Here is a 23,160-nt window from a genome sequence, read left to right as displayed (position 1 = left end):
TGTGTGCTAACCGAGTTGCAGCCATTGCGGCAGCAGCTGAGGGAGGCTACACATCTCTGCTTAATAAAGCCTCGATTACACTCTACTCTCGACTCATCGTAATTGATAGTGCATCAATTTATCAAGCAGAGATTTTACAACGATAGACCTCTGCATCAAGCCAGATCGCCTGCAGCTGCACCTTCAAGCAGACAATGCCAAGTCGGCCATCGCCCATTGGCTAGCTTGCTTCGAAGCCTACATCAGATCTGTGACAGAACCACCCACAGAGGCACAGAAACTCCAGATCCTGCATACACGGCTGAGCTCCGATATCTTTCCCCTCATCCGGGACGCGCCTATCTATGCTGAGGCCATAGCGCTACTGAAAGAGAACTACACCCAGCAGACCAACAAACTCAATGCCAGGCACCTCCTGTCCATGCAGCATCAACTCCCCGGTGAGTCTGTGGAAGATTGCAGGCGTGCCCTGCACGCCCTGGCGAGGGACTGCGATTGCCAGGCCGTTTCGGCCGTTGAACATTACGAACTCCTAATCGGGGAAGCTTTTGTTATGGGCAAAGGGTCGGCGTATATCTGCCAGCGCCCCTTAGAAGGGGCTACCCTCAACCTTGCGGCGACCAAGAAACTCACGATCTCACGGATGGTCGCCTCCCGTAATGTACAAGCGTACACCCCCGACCGCATGGCGCCCCCTTCCTGGACATTGTGGACCCCACTAGCGAAAACCCCATCGTGGACCCCACCAGGGACCACTCCCAGCCAAACCCAAGCCTGCGCCGCGCAGCAGCCAGCCAATCCCGGGGGACGTAAGTGCTACTTCTGCAGACAGACAAAGCACCCCCGGCAGCGCTGCCTGGCGCGGAGCGCAGTCTGCAAGGCCTGCAGGAAGAAAGGACATTTCGCTGCTGTGTGCCAGGCCCACTGAATCACCGCGGTAACCAGGGCCATTGTTCCTGAACCACCCACATGCGACCCATGGGCGCCGCCATTTTCACCCCCGCAACCCACGTGCGGCCCATAGGCGCCGCCATCTTGCTTGCCTCAGGACACGTGCGGCCCATGGACACCGCCATCTTCCCTGCCTCATCTTCCCCGCCTCAGGAGCCCTGCTCGTCGGGCACCTCATCGGGCTGCTCATCACCCGCAACCACTGCCGACCAGCGAGGGGCCTTCCAACCAGCTACAGCTTGCCTCCATAACAATTGACAAGTCCCGGCCGCACAACCCCACAACCGCGTCAACGATGGTAAAGGTCGACGGGCACAAGACATTATGCCTTCTTGACTCCAGGAGCACAGAGAGCTTCATCCACCCCGATACGGTAAGGCGCTGCTTTCTCATAGTACACCCCATTAACCAGAGAATCTCGCTGGCCTCCGGATCCCACTCCATGGAGATCCGGGGGTACTGCACCGCCACCCTCACCATCCAGGGTGTAGAGTTCAGCGACGTCCGGCTCTATGTCCTCCCCAACCTCTGTACTGCCTTGCTACTCGGCCTGGGCTTCCAGTGCAACCTCCAAAGTCTCACCCTGAAATTCGGCGGGTCCTTACCACCCCTTGTTGTATGCAGTCTCACGACCCTTAAGGTCGACCCGCCTTCTCTGTTTGCAAACCTCACCCCGGATTGCAAACCTTATGCCACCAGGAGCAGACAGTACAGTGCCCAGGACTGGACCTTCATCAGGTCCAGCGGCTGCTGCGGGAAGGCATCATCGAGGCCAGCAACAACCCCTGAAGAGCCCAAGTTGTAGCTGTGAAAACTGGGGAGAAAAACAGGATGGTTGTTGACTACAGTCAAACCATTAATCGGTACTCGCAGCTCGACACGTACCCCCTCGCATGCATATCTGATATGGTCAATCAGATTGCAGAGTCGCGGGTCTTCTCGATAGTGGACCTGAAATCTGCCTACCACCAGCTCCCCATCCGGAAGGCGGACCAGCCGTACACTGCGCTTGAAGCGGACGGCCACCTTTACCACTTCCTTAGGGTTCCCTTCGGCGTCACTAATGGAATCTCAGTCTTCCAACGGGAGATGGACTGAATGGTTGACCGGTACGGACTGCGTGTCACCTTCCCATACCTGGATCACGTCACCATCGGCGGCCACGACCAGCAAGACCACGACGCTAACCTTCCCAAATTCCTCCACACCGCCAAACTCCTCAACCTAACGTACAACAAGGAGTAGTACGTGTTCAGCACCAACCGCTCAGTCATCCTTGGCTACGTGGTGCAAAATGGGCCCGACCCCGATCGCATGTGTCCCCTCATGGAACTCCCCCTCCCCACTGCCCCAAGGCCCTGAAACGATGCCTTAGGTTCTTCTCATACTACGCCCAGTGGGTCACTAACTATGCGGACAAGGCCCGCCCACTCATTAACTCCACCGTTTTCCCCCGATGGCCAAGGCTCACCAGGCCTTCAACCGTATCAAGGCCGACATCGCCAAGGCCGGGATGCACGTGGTCGCGAGACGCTCCCCTTCCAAGTCGAGAGCGATGCATCAGATGTTGCCCTAGCCGCCACCCTCAACCAGGCAGGCAGGCACGTGGCACTCTTTTCACGCACCCTCCATGCCTCCGAAATTCGGCACTCCTCCGTCGAGAAGGAGGCCCTTGCCATCGTAGAAGCTATGCGGCACTGGAGGCATTACCTGGCCGGCAGGAGATTCACTCTCCTCACTGACCAACGGTCGGTTGCCTTCATGTTGAATAACACACAGCGGGGCAAGATCAAAAATGATCAAATCTTGAGGTGGAGGATCGAGCTCTCCACCTACAAATACAAGATGTTGTATCGCCCCGGTAAGCTCAACGAGCCCCCTGGTGCCAGCGCACAAGTGGACCGACTCCGGACCCATCACGGCGTTCTCTGTCACCCAGGGGTCACCCGGTTCTTTCACTTCATAAAGGCCCGCAACCTGCCCTACTCCATTGAGGAGGTCAGGGCTATCACCAGAAACTACCAGGTGTGCGCGGAGTGCAAACCACACTTCTACCGGCCAGACCGCGTGCACCTAGTGAAGGCCTCCCGCCCTTTGAACTCCTCAGCATGGATTTCAAAGGGCCCTACCCCTCCACCGACCGAAACACGTATTTCCTTAACGTGGTCGACGGATACTCCAGATTCCCCTTCGCCGTCCCATGCCCCGGTATGACCGTCATCAAAGCACTCAACACCATCTTTGCCCTGTTAGGTTTCCCCGCCTATATCCACAGCAACCATGTATCCTCATTTATGAGCGATGAGCTGCGTCAGAACCTGCTCAGCAAAGGCATCGCCTCGAGCAGGACGACCAGCTACAACCCCCGGGTAAACGTGTAGGTGGAGCGGGAGAATGGGACAGTCTGGAAGGCCGTCCAGCTGGCGCTGCAGTCCAGGAAACTCCCGACCTCCCGTTGGCAGAATGTCCTCCCTGACGCCCTCCACTCCATCCGATCGCTACTTTGCACTGCGACTAATGCAACCCCCCATGAACATTTCTTTGCCTTCCCCAGGTTTTGCTCCCAACATGGCTGGCAGCTCCAGGACCCGTTCTCCTCTGCAAGCACGTGCGGCTCCACAAGGTGGACCCATTTGCAAGAGGGTACAGCTACTCCATGAAGACCTGCGGTACGCCTACGTGGCGTACCCCAACGGCCGCCAAGACACAGTCTCCCTCAGGGACCTGGCACCAGCTGGGTCCCCACCGCCACCCTGCCCCGGTGCCACCCTTCCTCCCCCCCCCCCCCCCCAGCGCGGGTTAGGTACGTTTTGGCGCCAACCGTTTTGGCGCCGGCTGTTTTGGCGCCGGACGTTTTGGCGTCAACATGAGGGAGGTGTGTTCATCAAATTTAGTAGTCGCACAAACTTTGTTACATTTTGTTTAAAAACCAGCGTTCTTACTCATACATGATATGTATTTAAGGGCTTGCTGGTTTTGACTGGATCATCAAGAATTGTAAACGCTATCTTTGATACCTTGCTATTTAATAGTTACAAGTTAGCATGTATTCTAATGTATGAAAATCAAATGTATTTCTAAATTTGCTTGCAAACGGTTTAAGTGAATGGTGGACATGGTAAAGTTGAAAGTGTTGGGCCGAGACAGCCACCCGCGTTGTATCCGAGCCGCGGATATCCATGATGGGGGTTTTAAATTTATTTAAAAATCTATGCTAGCGCTTCCCATTGTGAGTCTACGGGGGGCAGGGGGAGAGGTCAGACCCCCGTAGACTCACAATGGGAAGCGCTAGCATAGATTTTTAAATAAATTTAAAAGCCCCATCGTGGATCCAATTAAAACAGTGTCAATTTCAGCGGCCGGCTCACTTTGATCCGGAGAGGGAAGCTGCTCTCACTGAAACAATCAGCCGGCCGCTGAAATTGACACTGCTGGCTGCTCTCTCCCTCCAATCAGAAACATTAAAACTTAAAAGTTGGATTGGAGGGAGAGAGCAGCGGGCAGTGTCAATTTCAGCGGCCAGCTTCCCTCTCCGGATCAAAGTGAGCCGGCCGCTGAAATTGACACAACTGACAGTTCAAAATAGTAAATTGAATGTTTCAACAACAAATACAATAGTTTTCAGAATACAAGAATTTCTATCGTCTGCGCCCAAACGGCCGCGCCAAATTGGCTGCGCCCAATTGTCCCATGGCGCCCAAACGGCTGCGTCCAAACGGCCGCGCCAAAACGGCCGCGCCCAATTGTCCCATCCCCCCCCCAGCGCACCTCACCACAGTCCCCGTTCCAGGATGATCCGTCCTCCCCTTGGTCCCACCCCGGGATGAAAATGAGGTCTACACGCTCCCGAGTCACCGGCGACCGAGCCGACACCTGCATTGCCACCAGGACTGCGGCACTCACAATGGAGGTTCAAGGCACCCGATCGGCTTAATTTGTGAACTTTCCCCAAAATGTTTACCTTAAAATGCATGTAAATTGTTTTCCACCATCCCTGCTGGACTCTTTTCTTTTTAACAGGGGTGAATGTGGTAGTCACCACTGTTGTATATGTCACATACGAGGTGTAATACGGTAAGGCTCCTGTAGTACAGGTACAGGGGTAGGTCCCTGCCTGCTTGCTCCACCCAGTAGGCGGAGTATAAATGTGTGTGCTCACCGAGCTGCAGCCATTTCAGCAGCAGCTGCGGGAGGCTACACATCTCTGATTTATTGAGCCTCGATTACACTCTACTCTCGTCTCGTCGTAATTGACAGTGCATCAAGTAGACATTTTTATTTTTAGGGAACCTCTCCTGGTTCTATTAATGGTTCCAATTCTACTGCATTGTATTTCGCCCAAATCAGTTGAACAAGTTTCCTTCCAGGTGCTGTTGTTAGTACTTTGATTCATGGTTTGCTTGTGTGATTATCAGCTTAATTTATACATGATAAAATTGTACTAGATGGTGCCAGAGTTAAGCGGCGGCATTCTCTAACACCCCCCCCCCCCCCTCCCCCGGCCACGGTGTATCCACATTAGTGCATTAAAGTGCTGTACTACTACTACCACTGAGAACAAAAGGAAAATTTGTACTCGAGATATCTACATGGTTGAATTATTTATCTCAAACTTAATAATTTCAGTAGTCTTAAGTTGGGGTGAAGCATGAACTCACGAGAAGAATGGCATAACTGAAGGTGTAAACCTCCACGTGAAACTCTAATATAATTCCCATCAAGCGGCATTGTTAAATGCTTAAAAGCCGATTACTTGGCAAGCATTACAGCTGGGTGACAGTACAGGGAGCCCAGAAGAGAAACAACAGGAGAGGGCGAGAAATAGTAAACTGGAGAAAATAAATCAGATAAATTATAAACAGGATTGTTGCAAAAAACAATAATTAAATAGAACATAAAATATTTTATTTGTAAAAAAAGATTTTTGATACAAAGAAAGTCTGTCAGGTTACAAAATATTTAAAGGGTTGGGGAGCGGGGAGAAGGACATGCAGAGTTGATAATTTCCCACGTGCCTAATTTGTCAAATGCTCAACTGGCAAATGCCCAATGATATTCTCAACCATATGAAACAGAACTTAATACCTCTTTGCTGGTTGTCCATGGCATTTGCTTTTGATTGCTATCCTGTGTTCTCTGCTCCAACTCTTCTGATATTAATTAATCCTACCCAAAGAACACCATTATGATGCTGGATCTGTGCTGCACCATCAGTTGCCATCTTGGGAAGAGGGAAGAGTCATGGTTAAAAATTGGATGAAAAATTTCACGTCAAAATGCCAGAAAGTCAAAAGTCAGCTGTGATTATATTATAAATAAAATTATTTTGGATTTGTGTCGAATGATATCTGTTGACAAAACCCCCCAGAAAAGTAGCTTTTTCATAATGTTTACTTTTTTATGGTAATATCCGTTTTGAACATCACTGACTGTGTATCGAAAAGGTGAACAGTTCTGCAGCAATGGCAGAACTGCTGGCAAATATATATTTAAACAAAAAGCTAGTTCCCATGGGCTTATTGCTCACTGTAAACTGAAATGCACTGATGCACTTTCTGTTGATATGCTAATGTGTTACTAGGGTGATTGTGAAGAGATTCTGAATTATTTTTCTGTGGAATGACTGAAGAGGAAAACTCACTACAACCAGACAGTAAACATATTCACAAAGCTTCCTTCATCTGGACTCGGGCCTCTATTATATAGCTTTTGTGAGTAGTCAAAGACAAGCATAAGCATGACTAGGTTTATTTAAATGGATGCCGGATATATTAAAAATATCAAAGCATTACTTCAGTTAATGATTGTCAATACTATGCTGTACGGATGAAATAACATGGTTTTCGATTTGTTATGAGTTTAATTTATTTTATGGTCATAATTGAAACTTAATATTTGTGATGTGATGATAACTGTGGTCCACCTCTATAATGGAGAATCTAAAGTGATTGCAGTGATTCAATAAGGAAAGTTGTGATGATTAGTATGTTGTATGATTGGCTGTCATCTCCATGGTGATAAACAGTCATGGTATTGATCATGACTGAACCAATTAGAAAAGACAGTAAGAGCAGACGCATTTTCTCACTCATGTTTGAGCCATTTAGATGATGTTCAGTGGCTTATTAGTACCCAATAATGAGACATAGTGGAATTTTTAATGTAAGAGTGTGTAATTATCATATTAATAGCCTTCCTTTTGAGATGAATGTGATGCAAATTTAAAGAACGTGGTAAATGGCCGGAATTCTCCGAATGTTCGCTGGCGGCTGAATTCTCTGGTCCTGCCTGCAGCGCACTCCCGCCCGTGCATTTTCTGACAGCGTGGGGTGACTTTCATGGGAAATCCCATTGAAGGCAATGGGAGCAGATAATTCCGCCGCCAGGCAATGGCAATGGTGCAATAAACATAAGGCCTTAGAATCCCGCCCATGACAAGTTTTAACTTGGAGAATCTGTTAGCTGAAGAAATTTATGGATGTCATGATTCAGTAATTTGACTTTGTGCCATTTATTCTTGGAAAAGGACAGAAAATGTTTTTGCTGATTTTTTAAATAGAAAAGCCAGTTGGTCAGAGAACTGGAAATGGGTAAACATATAAAGAATGCACTTGTATTTCATGCTCTTTAATCAATCATTAATCAGACGCATTCATAAATGTGAGTCAGGTTGGCCAAATGGTGTCACAGCACTGCAGAAGCAGATGATCTACTGAGACTTGAGTTTGAATATCTTGATTGGCATTCACACTTAATCAGATATTCACTTCTGGCAACTTTCTGCAGCTTGGCAATGTTAATTAGTAAAATAAACTGGAGATGCTTTCCTCCGCTGCTGTGCACAAATGGTGTGTCGACAATGGCATTGAATTGACGCTGTTCATAATATGACCTTTTGTTGGCCATTAATTTTATTTTCTACAAAATAATTGATGGTGTTTTTTGGATTAAACTCAGGTTTTATTTTGTTATTTAACATGCCAAAACTCTACAAGACTGATCTGATGCAGATCTGCCCAGTTAATCTTTTTGGGAATTGTGGGCCACAGCTTAAAGAGACTTTCAAATGATAGAGGTACTCAAATTGTATAATAAATAGAAGAACAAGGAATGATAAGTGAAATGGTCAGATAGGATTCTGCACAATTAGTCATTATAGTATAAAGAACTAGAGAAATTCCTATTAATTTCTGTTGAAGTATAAAAAAAAGAGTAAATAACGAGGAATAAACAAGGAAGGGCGCAACTCCCCCCTTTTCCCCATAACCCAACTGATCATAACAGGATTTAAAATTAATTGGAAGAATGAATGCGCTAATTCATTGTGTGACTTCATGTGCAACAAACATTTTTTTTTATAAATTTAGTGTACCCAATCATTTTTCCAATTAAGGGGCAATTTAGCATGGCCAATCCACCTAGCTTGCACGTTTTTGGGTTGTGGGGGCGAAACCCACGCAGACACGGGGAGAATGTGCAAACTCCACACGGACAGTGACCCAGAGCCGGGATCGAACCTGGGACCTCAGCGCCGTGAGGCGGTTGTGCTAACAACTAGGCCACTGTGCTGCCCTTTGTGCAACAAACATAAGGTGTTAGTTTTATTGTACAAAATAACTCACCCTGTTAAAGCTATAAAAATAGAAAAAAATGTAAATGCATCCTCAGTTGTTGCAATGTGCACATACAGACGTACACATACAAATACATACATGCAAAAATGCAAGTTGCACAGTCGAGGTGGTTAACTTTTGGCCAAATCAAGATACAACAAAAAAAGGAAAAGATATAAAGTGTTTATTGTTTATGCACTTCACTGTTGTTCATCGCTGAGACAGTTCCTAAAGCTACTGTTGTTTCCTGGAATTGCTGCTTTGGAATTAGAAACCTTCATTAAAATTGCTCTGTCTGCTGTCCACAGTATGGAATAAGCAGACATGATTCAATTCATTTGAGAGAGGGAGAGAGAGAGAGAGCGAGGTAGAGAGAGAGAAAGGGATTATAGCCTTTTAATGCTTCAGATGTACTTTCACAAGTAAAAGTACTTTCCTAGACTGACACAAAGCCGACAGGGTTTTATAAAATATTTTTTAAAATATCATGTGATGACTGATCATTGATATGCAATGGAAAACAATCAATAGCCTATTCCCGTTAATGAAAGAGGTTCCACCTCTAATGGTCAAAACTATTGATATACAATAGAGGCAAAAGTGGCCCCGAGCACTTCCCTTGCCCATAATTAGTTTCATGAGTTCTCTTTCGTTACCTGGTAGTCCTGGGAGGCAGAACTCTAAAGCAGTAGTGGGCAACCTGTGGCCCAGGGGCGACATGCGACCCTTCTGACTGCGGCCAATGAGACATTTTGTTAACCGTTGCCCACAAAGAGAGTTCTCACATTCCGCTGGTTTCCGACCGCGTAATTTGTTTCCTCCCAGTATGATGTACGTAAAGCAAGGGCAAGTGAAGTAAGGTGCATGCTGATTGCACACGACATTGGCTGTGATAGCCGTGTGCTTCCTCTGCATCCGAAGTGTAAATATTTATATTGTTTTTACTATTTGAAGTTGATGATCATTCTATTAATGTATGAATGATTATGCACTTTAAATGCAGCATGTACTCTATCTTATTCCTTGATCATGGTCAGTGAACCCGATTTCAATCTCGCAGCCCACTGAGATGAAGGAGGGTGACTCATGCGGTCTACCCATGAGCCTGGGTTGCCTATCACTGGTCTCAGGCAGTATTGTCCATGCTGTTTGGAGTCTGTTTTGACAAGGGAATGTGTAACAATGTCAAGACTCAAATTTTCAATGTAATTTGCTTTTATAACTTTCAGAAACTTGGCCAGATTGTAATCAGAAATGTCAGGTAACCTGTTACAGCCATCTTAAGCCAGTGTCTTGGCCGTGATCTAGTGGCCCCGGATTTGCACCGGAGAGATTAGGTTTGAAATCTTCCCTGGCCCCTGCCGGTGATATGATAAGAACGTGAACCAGCTTTCCATATGTTATAAAATTCTTAAAGGGTTTCACACAGTTATGTCCCCCACAACAATATATCCTATAATAATAATCTTTATTGTCACGTAGGCTTACATCAACACTGCAGTGAAGTTACTGTGAAAAGTCCCAAGTCGCAACATTCCGGCACCTGTTCGGGCACATAGAGGGAGAATTCAAAGTGTCCAATTCACCTGACACGCACATCTTTCGGGAGTTTGGGAGGAAACCAGAGCACCTAGAGGAAACCCATGCAGACACGGGGAGAACATGCAGACTCCGCACAGGCAATGGCCCAAGCCGGAAATCGAACTTGGGATCCTGGCGCTGTGAAGCAACAGTGCTAACCACTGTGCTACCGCGCCACCCATAACCACTGTGCTACTGTGCTACCTATGGCAGCATGACATCAGGCTGGCGTGATTCACTGCTGTTTTTTAGAAACTAAAAACAGTCACGATGACCACACCGGGGGCACAGAGATGCCTGAAGCTTCTGTGTGTCGAGGTACTTGCCTGGACATTGCCCCCGGCATCCTGGTGTTGTGTGCCAGGGGACATTGCCAGGAGCATTGTCAGGAGGCACAGGCATGAGGATTCTGGCAAGGCTCGTTACTGTCCTTCATTCGGGAGGGCCCCTTCTGCGTGTGGGGGAGTTCCTTTTATCCTTTTATCGGGGGAGGGGGTGGGAGGGGGATCTTTAATTTCACAAGGACGCCCCAATCTCAGAATCTCAGCGTTGCTGGTGTGCTTCGGCCCCGCCCCACCAGCTGGATTTGTGATCCTCCCCAGCACTCTGAAATTGCACACTGCTGTTGAATCTGGCCAGAAACTGTGTCTGCGAAGTCAGCGAGTTTCACAAAGCATTTCTCACCCAATCCACCAGTATAAAATTACACCCCTTGTTTTAACAGTTGAAACTGCCTTTTTTTTTAAAGTTCAGAATGAAAGTCCAGCAAATGAAATTGATATTTAACATTTGACAACAAAGGCAGGTTGGGTGGATTGCCCTTAGTGTCCAAAAGGTTAGGCGAGGTTATTGGGTTACAGGAATAGGGTGGAAGTGAGGGCTTAACTGGGTCGGTGCAGACTCGATGGGCCGAATGACCTCCTTCTGCACTGTATGTTCAATGTTCTATGTTCTATACCTCCACAGCAATACTATTGGATAATTCCTTGTCTAATTAAATGAGCATTTCAAATGTCTCTTCTAAATTCAATATCAACCCGTTATGATTTGAGTTTGTATAAAATATTGCATAAAACATTGTCGATTTATAGCATAATTAGAAGGGACAAATAGCCATAAATGATCATCTTGAATGATTCCTGGGAATTATTGTCAGAAGAAAACATTTCCATTTTTTTCAAATCATGAAAAGGGACCAAAAAGGAAAAAGAAAATCATGCTTAATAAATTGTTATGTCTGGAGCCAAACATAGTCAAGGGGCTGGATTCTATGATTCCGAGACGAAGTGCTGATGACGGCGTGAGAACGATGGCGTTTTACGATAGAAAAAACAGCGCAAAACGGCCACCGATCCTCCGTCTGGAGGGAGACTGGCAGGCACACAATGTAGAGCACCTGGCTGTAGCTGCGGATAAGGCCAGAGAATTGCCGGGGCTGTGGGCATGCATGCCGTGCAACAAGGCCTGCCAAATAGTGATCCCCTTTGGCCAAGTTTGCCACCCCTGGACCACCCCTCACCAGTGCCCCTAGCCCCCGCTCCCGCCAAAGTCCCCTGTGCCCGCGGATCGGCTCCCGTCCCCCCCACTCCCCAACTGTGGCGGTGCTGGACTGAATCCTCAGCCGCCACACCGAGTTTCCAGAAAAAAACACCACATGCAACCAACGCTGTCGGGAACTCGGCCCATCGGGGGAGGAGTATAGAGGGGAGGGCCACAGGAAACATCTTGAGGCCCTCCAGACGGCGTGTGCCGTACTCTGCGAGTACGCCATTTTAGAAGGAGTGGAGCATCGCAAAAGTGGTGCCGTCCCCGATATTGCCACTGCCATGATGTACAGGCACAGACATAATGATATACAGACAAGCAGCTAATGGACACAGAGAACAGGACATGACCAATAAGCAGGCAGGACACTCAGGGGTGGGATCTGACTATAAAAGACACAAGGCACTCACACTCCACCTCTTTCCACTGATGAACACCTAGAGAGTCAGTCAAGGGTGTTGTTACAATCTCACACCTCCACCACGTGGCTGAGAGCTAGTCTGGTTCAGTCAGACAGAGCAACCACACGTAAGTTAGCAGAGAGTCAAACTCAGAGAACTGTGCTAACTGTGCTATTCGTTCAATAAACCTGATTGAACTAACTTCAAGGTCTGGAGTATCTTTCTGATCTAAGCTGCATCCAGTTGCAGCCAGTGTTCGACCAGTGTACCTAACACGACATGATACCAGGAGACTACTAATTTAAGGTGGCTTACCTCAGTCCGTTCCGTGACGCCCAGCAAATGTATCCCGGAACCATGGAACAGATTCAGGCTCCTCACCAGCTCAAGAACTCCGGCAATCTCAGTGCCAACTGGCAGATATTCAAGCAAAAGTTTCTGCTGTAAGCCTCAAACCCCGAGGGTGTGTCTGAGGGTGTGGTTGCGCCTGATGCAAGGAAGATCGCACTTTTCCTCTCAACAGCGGGTGATCAAGCCATCGAACTCTTCAACTCGTTTAACTTCACCGAAGGCCAGGACAAGACAAAGTTTCAGACCATCCTGGACAAGTTCGATAGTCACTGTGAAGTGGACACCAATGAAATCTTCAAGCGCTACGTATTCAAACAACGTCTTCAAGGTAAAGATGAATCTTTCAATGCCTTCTCAACTAGCCTCCGCCTGTTAGCGCTGTCCTGCAACTTTGTTGATATTGCTGACTCCATGATCAGAGAACAAATCGTGTTTGGAGTTCACTCTGATCCTCTGAGAGAGCAGCTCTTAAAAATCAAGCATATGACCCTGCCAGTTGCGGTTGAAACATGTACAGTGCATGAGAATGGAAAAAAATCGGTATTCCCAATACAAATCGGCTGAAAATGAGAAACGTGCCTCCCACGAGGCAGTGAGTATGCAGACCATCTCCCGGATGCAGCGCCTCAGCATTGAAGACAGCGGCCATCTTGCGTGCTTTTTCCAGAGCCCCACGCATGTGCGATGCGAACGGGATAACGAAGTGGTCGACACGCACACTGCACAGGTGCAGATGTCTGCCGATCGCACTGTGCATGTGCGACACGCACACGACGCTGAAGTCATGACATGCCCGAACTGTGGCAAAGCCCACTTAAAGGGACACTGCCCTGCAAGATGCAGGCGATGTTTAAACTGCGGGAAGCCTGGACACTATGCAGCCCTGTGCAGATCTGCACCACCAGTCAGGGGCCAGCATTCCCAATTCCGACGACGGCCCATCCAGAATGTGCAATGATGATTACAGGATTCTGATCCTGGCAGTACAACGGATTCAGAGGACGAGTGCCTGGAGTCCGCCTACCAAGTGGGCATCATTGCCACACGTGAACATGCCACACCTAACTCATCTCTCTTTCAGTCCATCCTCGCTGTGGATTCAGAGGACGAATGGCGTGCGGTGATGCAGGTCAACCGCTGCTCCATCCAGTTTAAGCTGGACACAGGTGCTTCTGCCAACCTCCTCTCACAGGCAGACTTCAAACACATCAAGAAGCCCCCGAAGGTTCTTCCAGCAGCCTGCCCCCTCCTGGACTATAACAGTTATGGCATCACGGCACTGGGGCCCTGCCATCTACTCGTCTCCAACCGGAGCACCCATGCATGGCTAAGGTTTGAAATTGTCAAGCCGGACAGGGCATCCCTATTGGGCGAGAATGCCTGCAAAAAGCTAAACCTGGTGCAGCGGGTTTATTCAACGACATCCTCCAATGTAGATCTTCAAGCTGGCATTGACAACATCCTCGCTCACTATCCAGATGTGTTTGACGGGATGGGCACTTTGCCATATCGGTACAAGATCCTACTGCGACCTAGTGCCAAGCCAGTGGTCCATGCACCACGCTGGGTCCCGGCTCCGTTGAAGGAGCGCCTGAAGGAACAGCTCAAGGAGCTGCAACTGCAGGGGATCATTTCCAGAGTAACCGAACCGACTGACTGGGTCATCTCGATGGTGGTGGTTAAAAAACCCTCTGGAGACCTGCGCATCTGCACTGATCCCAAGGATCTCAACCAGAGTATAATGCGGGAACACTACCCCATCCCGAAGCGGGAGGAACTCACCAGTGAGATGGCACATGCACAGTTTTTCATGAAGTTAGATGCGTCACATGGATTCTGGCAAATCCTGCTGGATGAGTCCAGCAGAAGGCTCTGCACCTTCAACACACCGTCTGGCAGGTACTGCTATAACCGTATGCCTGTTGGCATCGTCTCGGCATCAGAGATATTTAATCGCATCATGGAGCAGATGATGGAAGGCATCGAAGGTGTTCGTGTGTATGTGGACGACGTCATCATATGGTCCACGACCCCTGAGGAGCATGTTTCCCATCTCCAGCAGGTATTCCGCCATGTCCACGCCAATGGCCTGAAGCTGAACAGCGCCAAATGTTGCTTTGACATGACAACACTCTAGTTCCTCGGAGACCAGATCTCTCAGCAGGGCGTGTGCCCAGACACAGACAAGGTCAAGGCCATCGCAGCCATGAAGGTCCCGGAAGACAAGAAGGCGGTATTGCGCTTCCTGGGCATGGTCAATTTTCTGGGCAGGTTCATCCCAAACATGGCCTCACACACCATGGCTCTACAAAACCTAGTGAAGAAGTCCACTGCCTTCAAGTGGAAGGCGGCCCATCAAGCAGAGTGGTTGGAGCTGAAAGCCAAGCTCACCACCGCACCCGTGTTGGCATTTTTCGACCCAGACAGCGCAACGAAAATCTCGACAGATGCAAGTCAGGATGGCATCGCTGCGGTCCTGCTGCAACGCGATGACACTTCATCCTGGGCACCAGTTGCCTACGCATCAAGGGCAATGACCGCCACCGAACAAAGGTATGCACAAATCAAGAAGGAAAGCCTGGGCCTTCTCACTGGTATTCTCAAGTTTCACGACTATGTCTATGGCCTGTCGACATTCACAGTCGATGCGGATCACAGGCCGCCTGGTCCACATTATCCACAAGCACCTGAATAACATGACACCTCGGTTGCAGCGCATCCTCCTGAAACTCAGAAAGTATGACTTTGACCTGGTATACACGCCTGACAAGGAGCTCATCATTGCCGATACACTGTCCTGCTCCACACCGTGCCTAGTGAACCAATGAACGTCATCCGGCAAATTGAATCACAGGTTGAATCACAGGTGCAGCTGTGTGCTTGCACCCTCCCGGCATCTGATGAGAAGGTGATTTGTATCCGTGAGGAGACAGCCAACGACCCCCCTCTTGCAGTGTGTTATGCAACACCTAGCCAATGGCTGGCAAAAAGGGCAGTGCCCTCAATTTTTCAATGTAAAGGACGACCCGACGGTCATTGATGGTATCCTACTCAAACTGGCCTGGATTGTAATTCCACAGTCTCCAGAGCTTGGTGCTCCATCAAATCCATGAGGGCCACCTGGGTGTGGAACAGTGCAGATGCAGAGCCAGGCAGGCTGTTTACTGGCCCGGGATCAGGCAGGACATCGCAAACATGGTCCTTAACTGTGTGACCTATCAATGTTTCCAGTCAGCGCAGAGTAAGGAGGCACTTCAGCAGCATGAAATCGAAACCTTACCGTGGTCCAAGGTTGGCATCGACCTCTTTCATGCAAATGGTCGTGACTACATGTCAATCATTGATTACTTTTCCAATTACCCTGAAGTCGTGAAGCTCTCAGACCTCACATCTTGGACCATCATCAAGGCCTGTAAGGAGACGTTCTCCAGGCATGGTATCCCACTCACTGGCATGAGTGACAATGGCCTGTGCTTCAGCAGCCGTGAATCGTCTCTGTTCGCCCAGTCGTTCCAGTTCAAACACGTCACTTCCAGCCCACACTATCAGCAGTCAAACGGAAAGGTTGAGAAAGGAGTGCACATAGTGAAGCAGCTCATCTGCAAGGCCGCAAATTTTGCATCTGACATTCACCTTGCGCTGCTTGCGTGCAGGGCGACCCCACTGTCCACTGGCATGTCACTGGCTGAACTCTTGATGAACAGGAACCTGCGAACGACACTTCCAGCCGTACACGTGCCCAACCTGGATCATCTCCCGGTGCTGCAGAAGGTGCAGCAACTCCCGGCAAAAACACGGCTATGATGCTCATGCCACTGATTTGCCCGTGTTATCCCCATCAGACACTGTTCGAGTCAAGAGCCCTGATGGAGGCTGATCAGCTCCAGGTGTCGTCGTTCGACAGGCTTCCCCCCCCGCTCGTATGTTGTATGTACGGCTGATGGTTCTGTTGTGCAACAAAACAGACGGGCACTGCGCAAAGTTGCCTGCCCACAACCACTTCTTCTCCGTTTGCTTCTGTTGTTTTGCCACCTCCTGATACCTCGGCTCACGAGGCCATCAGTCAGGCTTCAATCCCGCCCATCAAGGCGCTGTCGTCCCCACCACCACTTTTCCGGTGGTTGGCCAGGATCAGACGCAAGCCACAGAGACTGGACTTATGAACATTTGTTCTGTTTGCTATGTTCTGTGTTCTCGCATTAGACAGCTGTTTTCACATGTACATATGTTCACATCCACTGCATGTATATATGTTAATATTGGCCTATTCTTGTAAATACGTTCACATATGTCATCCAAACATAAAAAAGGGGAGATGTCATGATATGCAGTCACACACATAATGATATACAGACAAGCAGCTAATGGGCATAGAGAACAGAACATGGCCAATAAGCAGGCAGGACACTCAGGGGTGGGATCTGACTATAAAAGACATGATGCACTCACACTCGGCCTCTTTCAACTGATGAACATCTCGAGAGTCAGTCAGGAGTGTTGTAACAACCTCACACCTCCACCACGTGGCTAAGAGCTAGTCTGGTTCAGTCAGACAGAGTAACCACACTTAAGTTAGCAGAGAGTCAAACTCACAGGGAACTGTGCTAACTGTGCTATTAGTTCAATAAACCTGATTGAACTAACTTCAAGGTATGGAGTATCTTTCTGATCTAAGCTGCGTCCAGTTGCGGCCAGTGTTCGACCAGTGTACCTAACACAATAGCCACCAATGGGGATTCTCCGGCCGATTGCCGAACGCGATTTTGGCGTTGGAGACCGGAAAATCCCGCCCAAGATGCTGTATCAGTATTAATTCAATAAAACAAATAGAAATAATATTAAACTTTTATGTAACTCCATAAATGAAGGGAGCTGAACTCACAACTTGGAAATGCATGTTATTAACCTATGATGTTCCAGTTTCAATTGCAATGTTCACTTGTGCAGCTGAGCTCAGTAACTCTTCCATTATCCCACCAATGATCTCATAAAAATACCCTATTAATCAAAATCAATTATGCTAATCTGCAGTGGTACAACAAATAAATTGGAGATTTTAAAGTTAGTGTGAATCCTTTTCTCTTCAAGTTAGGTAGACAATGTTTTGCCATCTGCTGGGTGGTGCACGGTGCTTCAACTCTGTTCATGTTGGTGATAAAAGACATGACACTTGCTGTACATATGTGAAGCATGCTTCATTAACAGTGATTTGTTTTAAAGTTGAAGAGAACTGACACACTTTACCGCCCCACTGCTTAATAGAAACAGATAGAAAATCGGTCAGAGAATTTCATGGTTTGTTTAGCCATGACAACTAAAGTAAAATATATTTGAGGTGAAAACAATGACATTTTATTTTAGAAATTAATTATTGATAGTCCAAGGTCAGCCAACTGAGGCTTTTATATATTTTTTTTGTGTGGTCAGCATTGCCTATTGTTATGAGCTGGTGGAACATTTACCAATGAAGTAAATTGTCTGACTCAGTGCAGTACAGTGTATCTTCACCTTTTTGCTCTGGGGAGTTTCTTTATTGCTAACATCTGTACATTACTCAATTGTTGAGCTTTTGCCCTCCATGCGTGTACAGGGGATTATGTTTACAAGACAAGCAGGACCTACTGCCATTTCTTTCACAACATGCTTGGGTGCTGTGCTTTTGATTATTCACTCTGAATAGATAATTGCATAATTTATTAATCACCAAATAAATTGTTTTTAGCTGGATCAGCCAAACAAAATTCCAATGTCATTGGTGCATTCTGATGGTAGGTAGAACACTGGATGCTTGCTCTTAATTCTTCTTCAAATTGGCTTTTCCCACAGATTAGAGATTGTCGCTTGAAAAGGAAGTCTTCTATTAACTGCTGATTGTACGAGAGGCTTGTTTGCCCTTGGCAACTGAAGATGATGTTACTATGGAAACTACTGTTACTACAATCATTCATTGGCTGCCTTGCAGGTAAAATATCTCATTAATACACTTGATCTGTGCATAGAAAAATATCCATCATAATTTCTGTTCAATAATGTTATCTTTTTCACTTTCTAAATGTTTTTAAAAATGTAAAGTAGAGTTTCATTTCTTCTTGAGCAGATTTATTTGGAATTACCTGATGTATTCAAGAGATGCAGATTAATTTTATCTAGTGATAATCTGCTAAGGAACCAAAAGCAGACTTTGTTTAAAGCAGTTTTGTTCCACACTAACAGGGGAATTCGTTGATCATTTTTGAACCATATTCTAACTAATTTCTACACTATATTGTGTAATCATTTGCATTAGATAATGTGAACTGGAACACAGTCAATTATGAAACATATCAAAAGTACTCTCCCCAGGAGTACTGTATTAGAAATGTTTATCCAGTAAATGTTCTGTATCTTTGAATCATAATGATTATACCAATTGTTTCCAAATATAGAGGTGAATTGAATAATGGTGATATTTTAATATTACAATTGATGTATATATCCATTGCTGTACATACTTGATATAATTTTGGAATTTGCCTTCTCATGTCACTGTTGTCGAAGTAACGCGGTGAACCAATCTGTTTCTTACACTTGCAATAATTACAGCAGACTCAAATCGTCAAGTAAAACAATTATTTATAAATAATGGATTATACAAGTACTTTGTTCATTCACATTCAGCCATGATTTAATTCCATTATTTAAAATGGAAATTGATGATTAAATCTTTGTTCACTTGAAGAAAATATCAAATTCCTTCAGAGCATAATCATTGCTCTTTTGGAGAGTCTAAGAAGTAGGTAAATATCATGGAATAGGAAGGAACAGTTTGCTGTGAAACCTGTTTTCGCTGCATGGTGTTGTTGCCAAAGTTTGCACCATAACAGATGTGGGATCTGCTACTGTGCAAACAATTATGATGTCATTTTCTTGAGACTAAATTCTTATCATTGAAATTCCATTTCAGATTTTCCTTTGGTCATAAATGTTACGTGAATAGTTTAATTGTGTTGTGTACATCCACCATAGAAAAGCTACAGGAGACAGTTCCGTCGAATAAATGGCATTTTGAAGGTTAAAGTGTATTTTCTTCACATGTTTTTGGCATTAAGTGAGCTAAAGCACTCAGGGATTTTCATCTCGAAATCCTTCTGTTGCATTCCTGCTGTCAGCCTTGTAAAACCAGCTGCATCATTTTCCTTTGAAATAAGCAGAAACATGGAAATGACATGTGTGACGACAAACGTACAGTGGCCAAAATCTGAGCCTTAATGACAGCTTCTTGCGAGTTGAATAGAAATATATATGTTTGTATTTCCTACTCATTATTGGCAGTGTAATCCTAAGCAATTTTAAGATCGGATTGTTTTATTATGTTCTTTCCTAGTGCTTTCAGTTCATTGTGCCTTCTACAATACTGATACAGTGGAGTGATCTATTTCCAATTATCATGTGCCTGCATTGATTTGAACATCACCACCAGTAAAGCAATGTAAATGATTGGTCTTCTTCCACCTGGTGTGTGCCTATATTTGGGCTGCAGGCAAAAAAAATCAAGTGGAGACCAATTCCACCATGGCTTGGATTCACATGACTCTTTTTGTGTTGGAATAGAGGTGGAATGCCTTTAAAATTAGCAGGAGGGACCCAATTATGGGATTCTTACCCACATTCCTGTTTGCTCGTGTGGAATATGGGTGCAGGTAATATGTCCTTATGTAGCACTTCTGCCTTTCTGGCTCCATTGCAGGGGTGGACATTTCAGACTCCCTACTAGCTTCAAGACGTAAGGCTGACTTTCACAGAAGACATGGTTTATGGCAACTCAGAGGAGTCACAAACTGGGGAAAACCTAGTCTGCAGTTGGGAACCAACAAAAACAAATAGGCATTCAAAATTCTCTCTTACCTTCTCATAAAGCTGTCCCAATAAAAAACAGGTACTGAAAGTCCCATTGAGGAATTGTTTAATCCACTTCACATTTCTTAACCTCGACTAAATAACTAGAGAGGCATTGCTAAGCTATTTCAAAGAAAGATAAACTTTTTTATATAAAGCAACATCGATGTAATTCAAACAAGTTCTCACTTTGCTTTGCAATGTAGTAAACGTACCTCTGCTGGGCTGAGTCCCTTTGTCAGTATTGGAGCTCAACCATGGGTGGACAATGAGGCCATATGGCAACTTTATCAGCAGAAATAAGTTGAATACATAGCTCGGAACCTATTTTTAAATTTAGCCTCATTATGAATGTTTGGCTGAACTCCAAGAATGTCAAATAAATCCGGCCTTTCTGGGGTCATTTATTGTAAAGTGAAGTGCTAGCTTTGATTGACTGAGGGCATTGTTGCCTTGTAAAAGCATGATATTTCTTTGAAAAGGTTTTGCATTGCCGACATATATATTGGATAAGAGTAAGAGGTGTGAAGAAGATTAAAGATCTCCTCAATGGAAATTCCAATGCCTGCATTTGATTGAAAGCTTTGTTAGAGGGTAAGATGAGTAATATTCTTCAAAACGCATTTTTGAATTGCTGATTGTAGCATTCTAAAGACTTGCAAGTGTTATTACTCATTGGCTGTGTATCTCTTTTTTAAAAATAAATTTAGAGTACCCAATTATTTTTTCCAATTAAGGGGCAATTTAGCATGGCCAATCCGCCTACCCAAAGACAACATCTTTGGGTTGTGGGGGTAAAACCCACGCAAACACGGGGAGAATGTGCAAACTCCACATGGACAGTGACCCAGGGCCGGGATTCGAACCCAGGTCCTCAGCGCCGTAGGCAGCAATGCTAACCACTGTGCCACCGTGCTGCCCCCTTGGCTGTGTGTCTCTTGCATGCTGGGTGAATAGGCAAGGAGGGAGAGTGGAGAGCATAGATGATAGGAGGGAGCATGAGCGTGGGTGTGGTGTTCAGGAGTGAGGTCTAGAGTGTCTCAGAACCATGATTACAACTGGACCTATGTCCCATCAAACAGAAAGAAGTCTTACAACACCAGGTTCAAGTCCAACAGATTTGTTTGGAATCACTAGTTTTTGGAGCACAGCTCCTTCATCAGGTAAGTGAAGAGGTGGGTTCCACAACCACATATATAGATAAAGTCAATGATGCATGGCAATACTTTGAATGGCATTCAAAGTATCATCTACAAGTTATAGATTAAACTCATGCCTTCATCATATAGACTAGGTACTGAAGGCATTGTTTGTAATTGTTTGTAATGTGTTTGATGGTAAAAGTTGAAAGCTAGTTGGGGGCAAATCTCCTTTCCCCCTGCTGATGTGTTCAATGGTGGGCAGGGGTGGCGAATTCGGCAGGAGACCAAAATAATTACTTTTATGTCGGCGCGAATGTACAGTGGGATGTTCTGCTGGTGCCTGCCATGGCAGTGAAACTCATTTGCATCCCGCTAATGGGATGAGAAGAAGGTCCAACCACCACCATCCATTTCTCCATAGCACCAGTGGAAAATGCACCGGTGTGTAGTTTTCGGGATTCATCTGAACAATGCCTGGGACTGTGTTTGGAGTTCAGAAAGGAGGCCTCTGGCTACTCTGGATGCCGGAACACCACATCAGTGGGTGAGGGGAGCATCTACAGGTCGGCCTTCCAGATTTGGCGTCCTGGAGGGAGGTCCAACCTCTGGCCTCAGTGTGTTCCTGGAGGCCTAACTTCATTTTCAGGATGTTCAACTTCTTTCTTCATGTCTTTAATAGTGGGTCAGTGATGTTCAGCAACTTTTTAATGTGGGACCTAGATGAGATGGCAGATTATATGCTATCAGGCGGCATAAATGTAAAACATCCGGTTTTATAATTAATGAGGTTGGGGCTTGAAGATGTGTTGTATATTCCCGCTGGCCGCCACAGTGAGAAACACTCTGGGCGGGATCCTCTCACCCTGGGGCCGAGCCGGAGAATCGCCGGGACCGGCACGAATTGCAGCACACTACCTCGATGCCGCTTCGCCAATTCTCCGGAGAGCGGTGAATTTGCGCCATTGGCGCCGGCTGTTGGCGCAGAGCCGGTCGGGGTCCGCTCCACGGGAACCCCCCCCCTCCCCGACGACCACGCAATAAAAGCCCAGTCCCGCCGGCGCCGTTCACACCTGCTCTTACCCGGCGGGTCCTCGCCATGGATGCATCCGGGGGCGGCCTGTTGGTGGGGGGGGGGGGGTGGGGGGGGTGGTGAGAGGGGTCTGACCCCAGGGGGTGCCTCCGCTGTGGCCTGGCCCGCGATCGGAGCCCATTGATCGGCTGCTGGCTAGCCTCTCAGACTGGGGGCTTCTTTTGTTCCACACCGGCCCCTGTAGCCCTACGCTATGTTGCGTCAGGGCCGGCATGGAGAAGGGACCCACTGCGCATACGCACATTGACGCCGGTCCCACTGCGCATGCGCAGACACACGGCGCCCATCTCACACCGGGGATCAGCAGCTGAAGCGGCATGGATCACTACAGTGCAGTGCTGGTCCCCTGTAGGAGTCAGAATTACTGCTCTTGAGGACATGTTGATGCTGTCGAGAAACACGACGGCGTTTACGACGGCATCAACACTTAGCCTCAGAATCAGAGAATCCCGCCCTCCATGTTCCTGTCTGACTTAGTCCCCCAATGGGAGAATTCTGCTTGTTAAATAATAATACAGTATAATAATCTTTATTAGTGTCACAAGTAGGCTTAACAAAGCAATGAAGTTACCGTGAAAAGCCCCTCGTCGCCACACTCCAGCACCTGTTCA

The 23,160-nt window shown here is 46.9% G+C and overlaps 1 protein-coding gene across 7 annotated transcripts in view; it reads left to right on the top strand.

The window, feature by feature from the left end:
* The window catches only part of LOC119973115 (contactin-4-like), a 3,053,649-nt gene that overhangs the window by 1,497,179 nt on the left and 1,533,310 nt on the right, over positions 1 to 23,160 (top strand). For all 7 annotated transcript variants that reach the window (XM_038810685.1, XM_038810691.1, XM_038810690.1 and 4 more), the window contains one exon: positions 18,269 to 18,404. In XM_038810685.1, coding sequence (XP_038666613.1) covers positions 18,350 to 18,404 — 55 coding nt within the window. In that variant the 5' untranslated portion in view covers positions 18,269 to 18,349. The remainder of the gene's footprint in view (positions 1 to 18,268; positions 18,405 to 23,160) is intronic.

Source organism: Scyliorhinus canicula, chromosome 11, assembly GCF_902713615.1.
Source record: "Scyliorhinus canicula chromosome 11, sScyCan1.1, whole genome shotgun sequence".
NCBI lineage: Eukaryota > Metazoa > Chordata > Chondrichthyes > Carcharhiniformes > Scyliorhinidae > Scyliorhinus > Scyliorhinus canicula.
The sequence above is the reverse complement of the archived record's forward strand: the minus strand, read 5'-3'. Positions and strand labels throughout refer to the sequence as shown.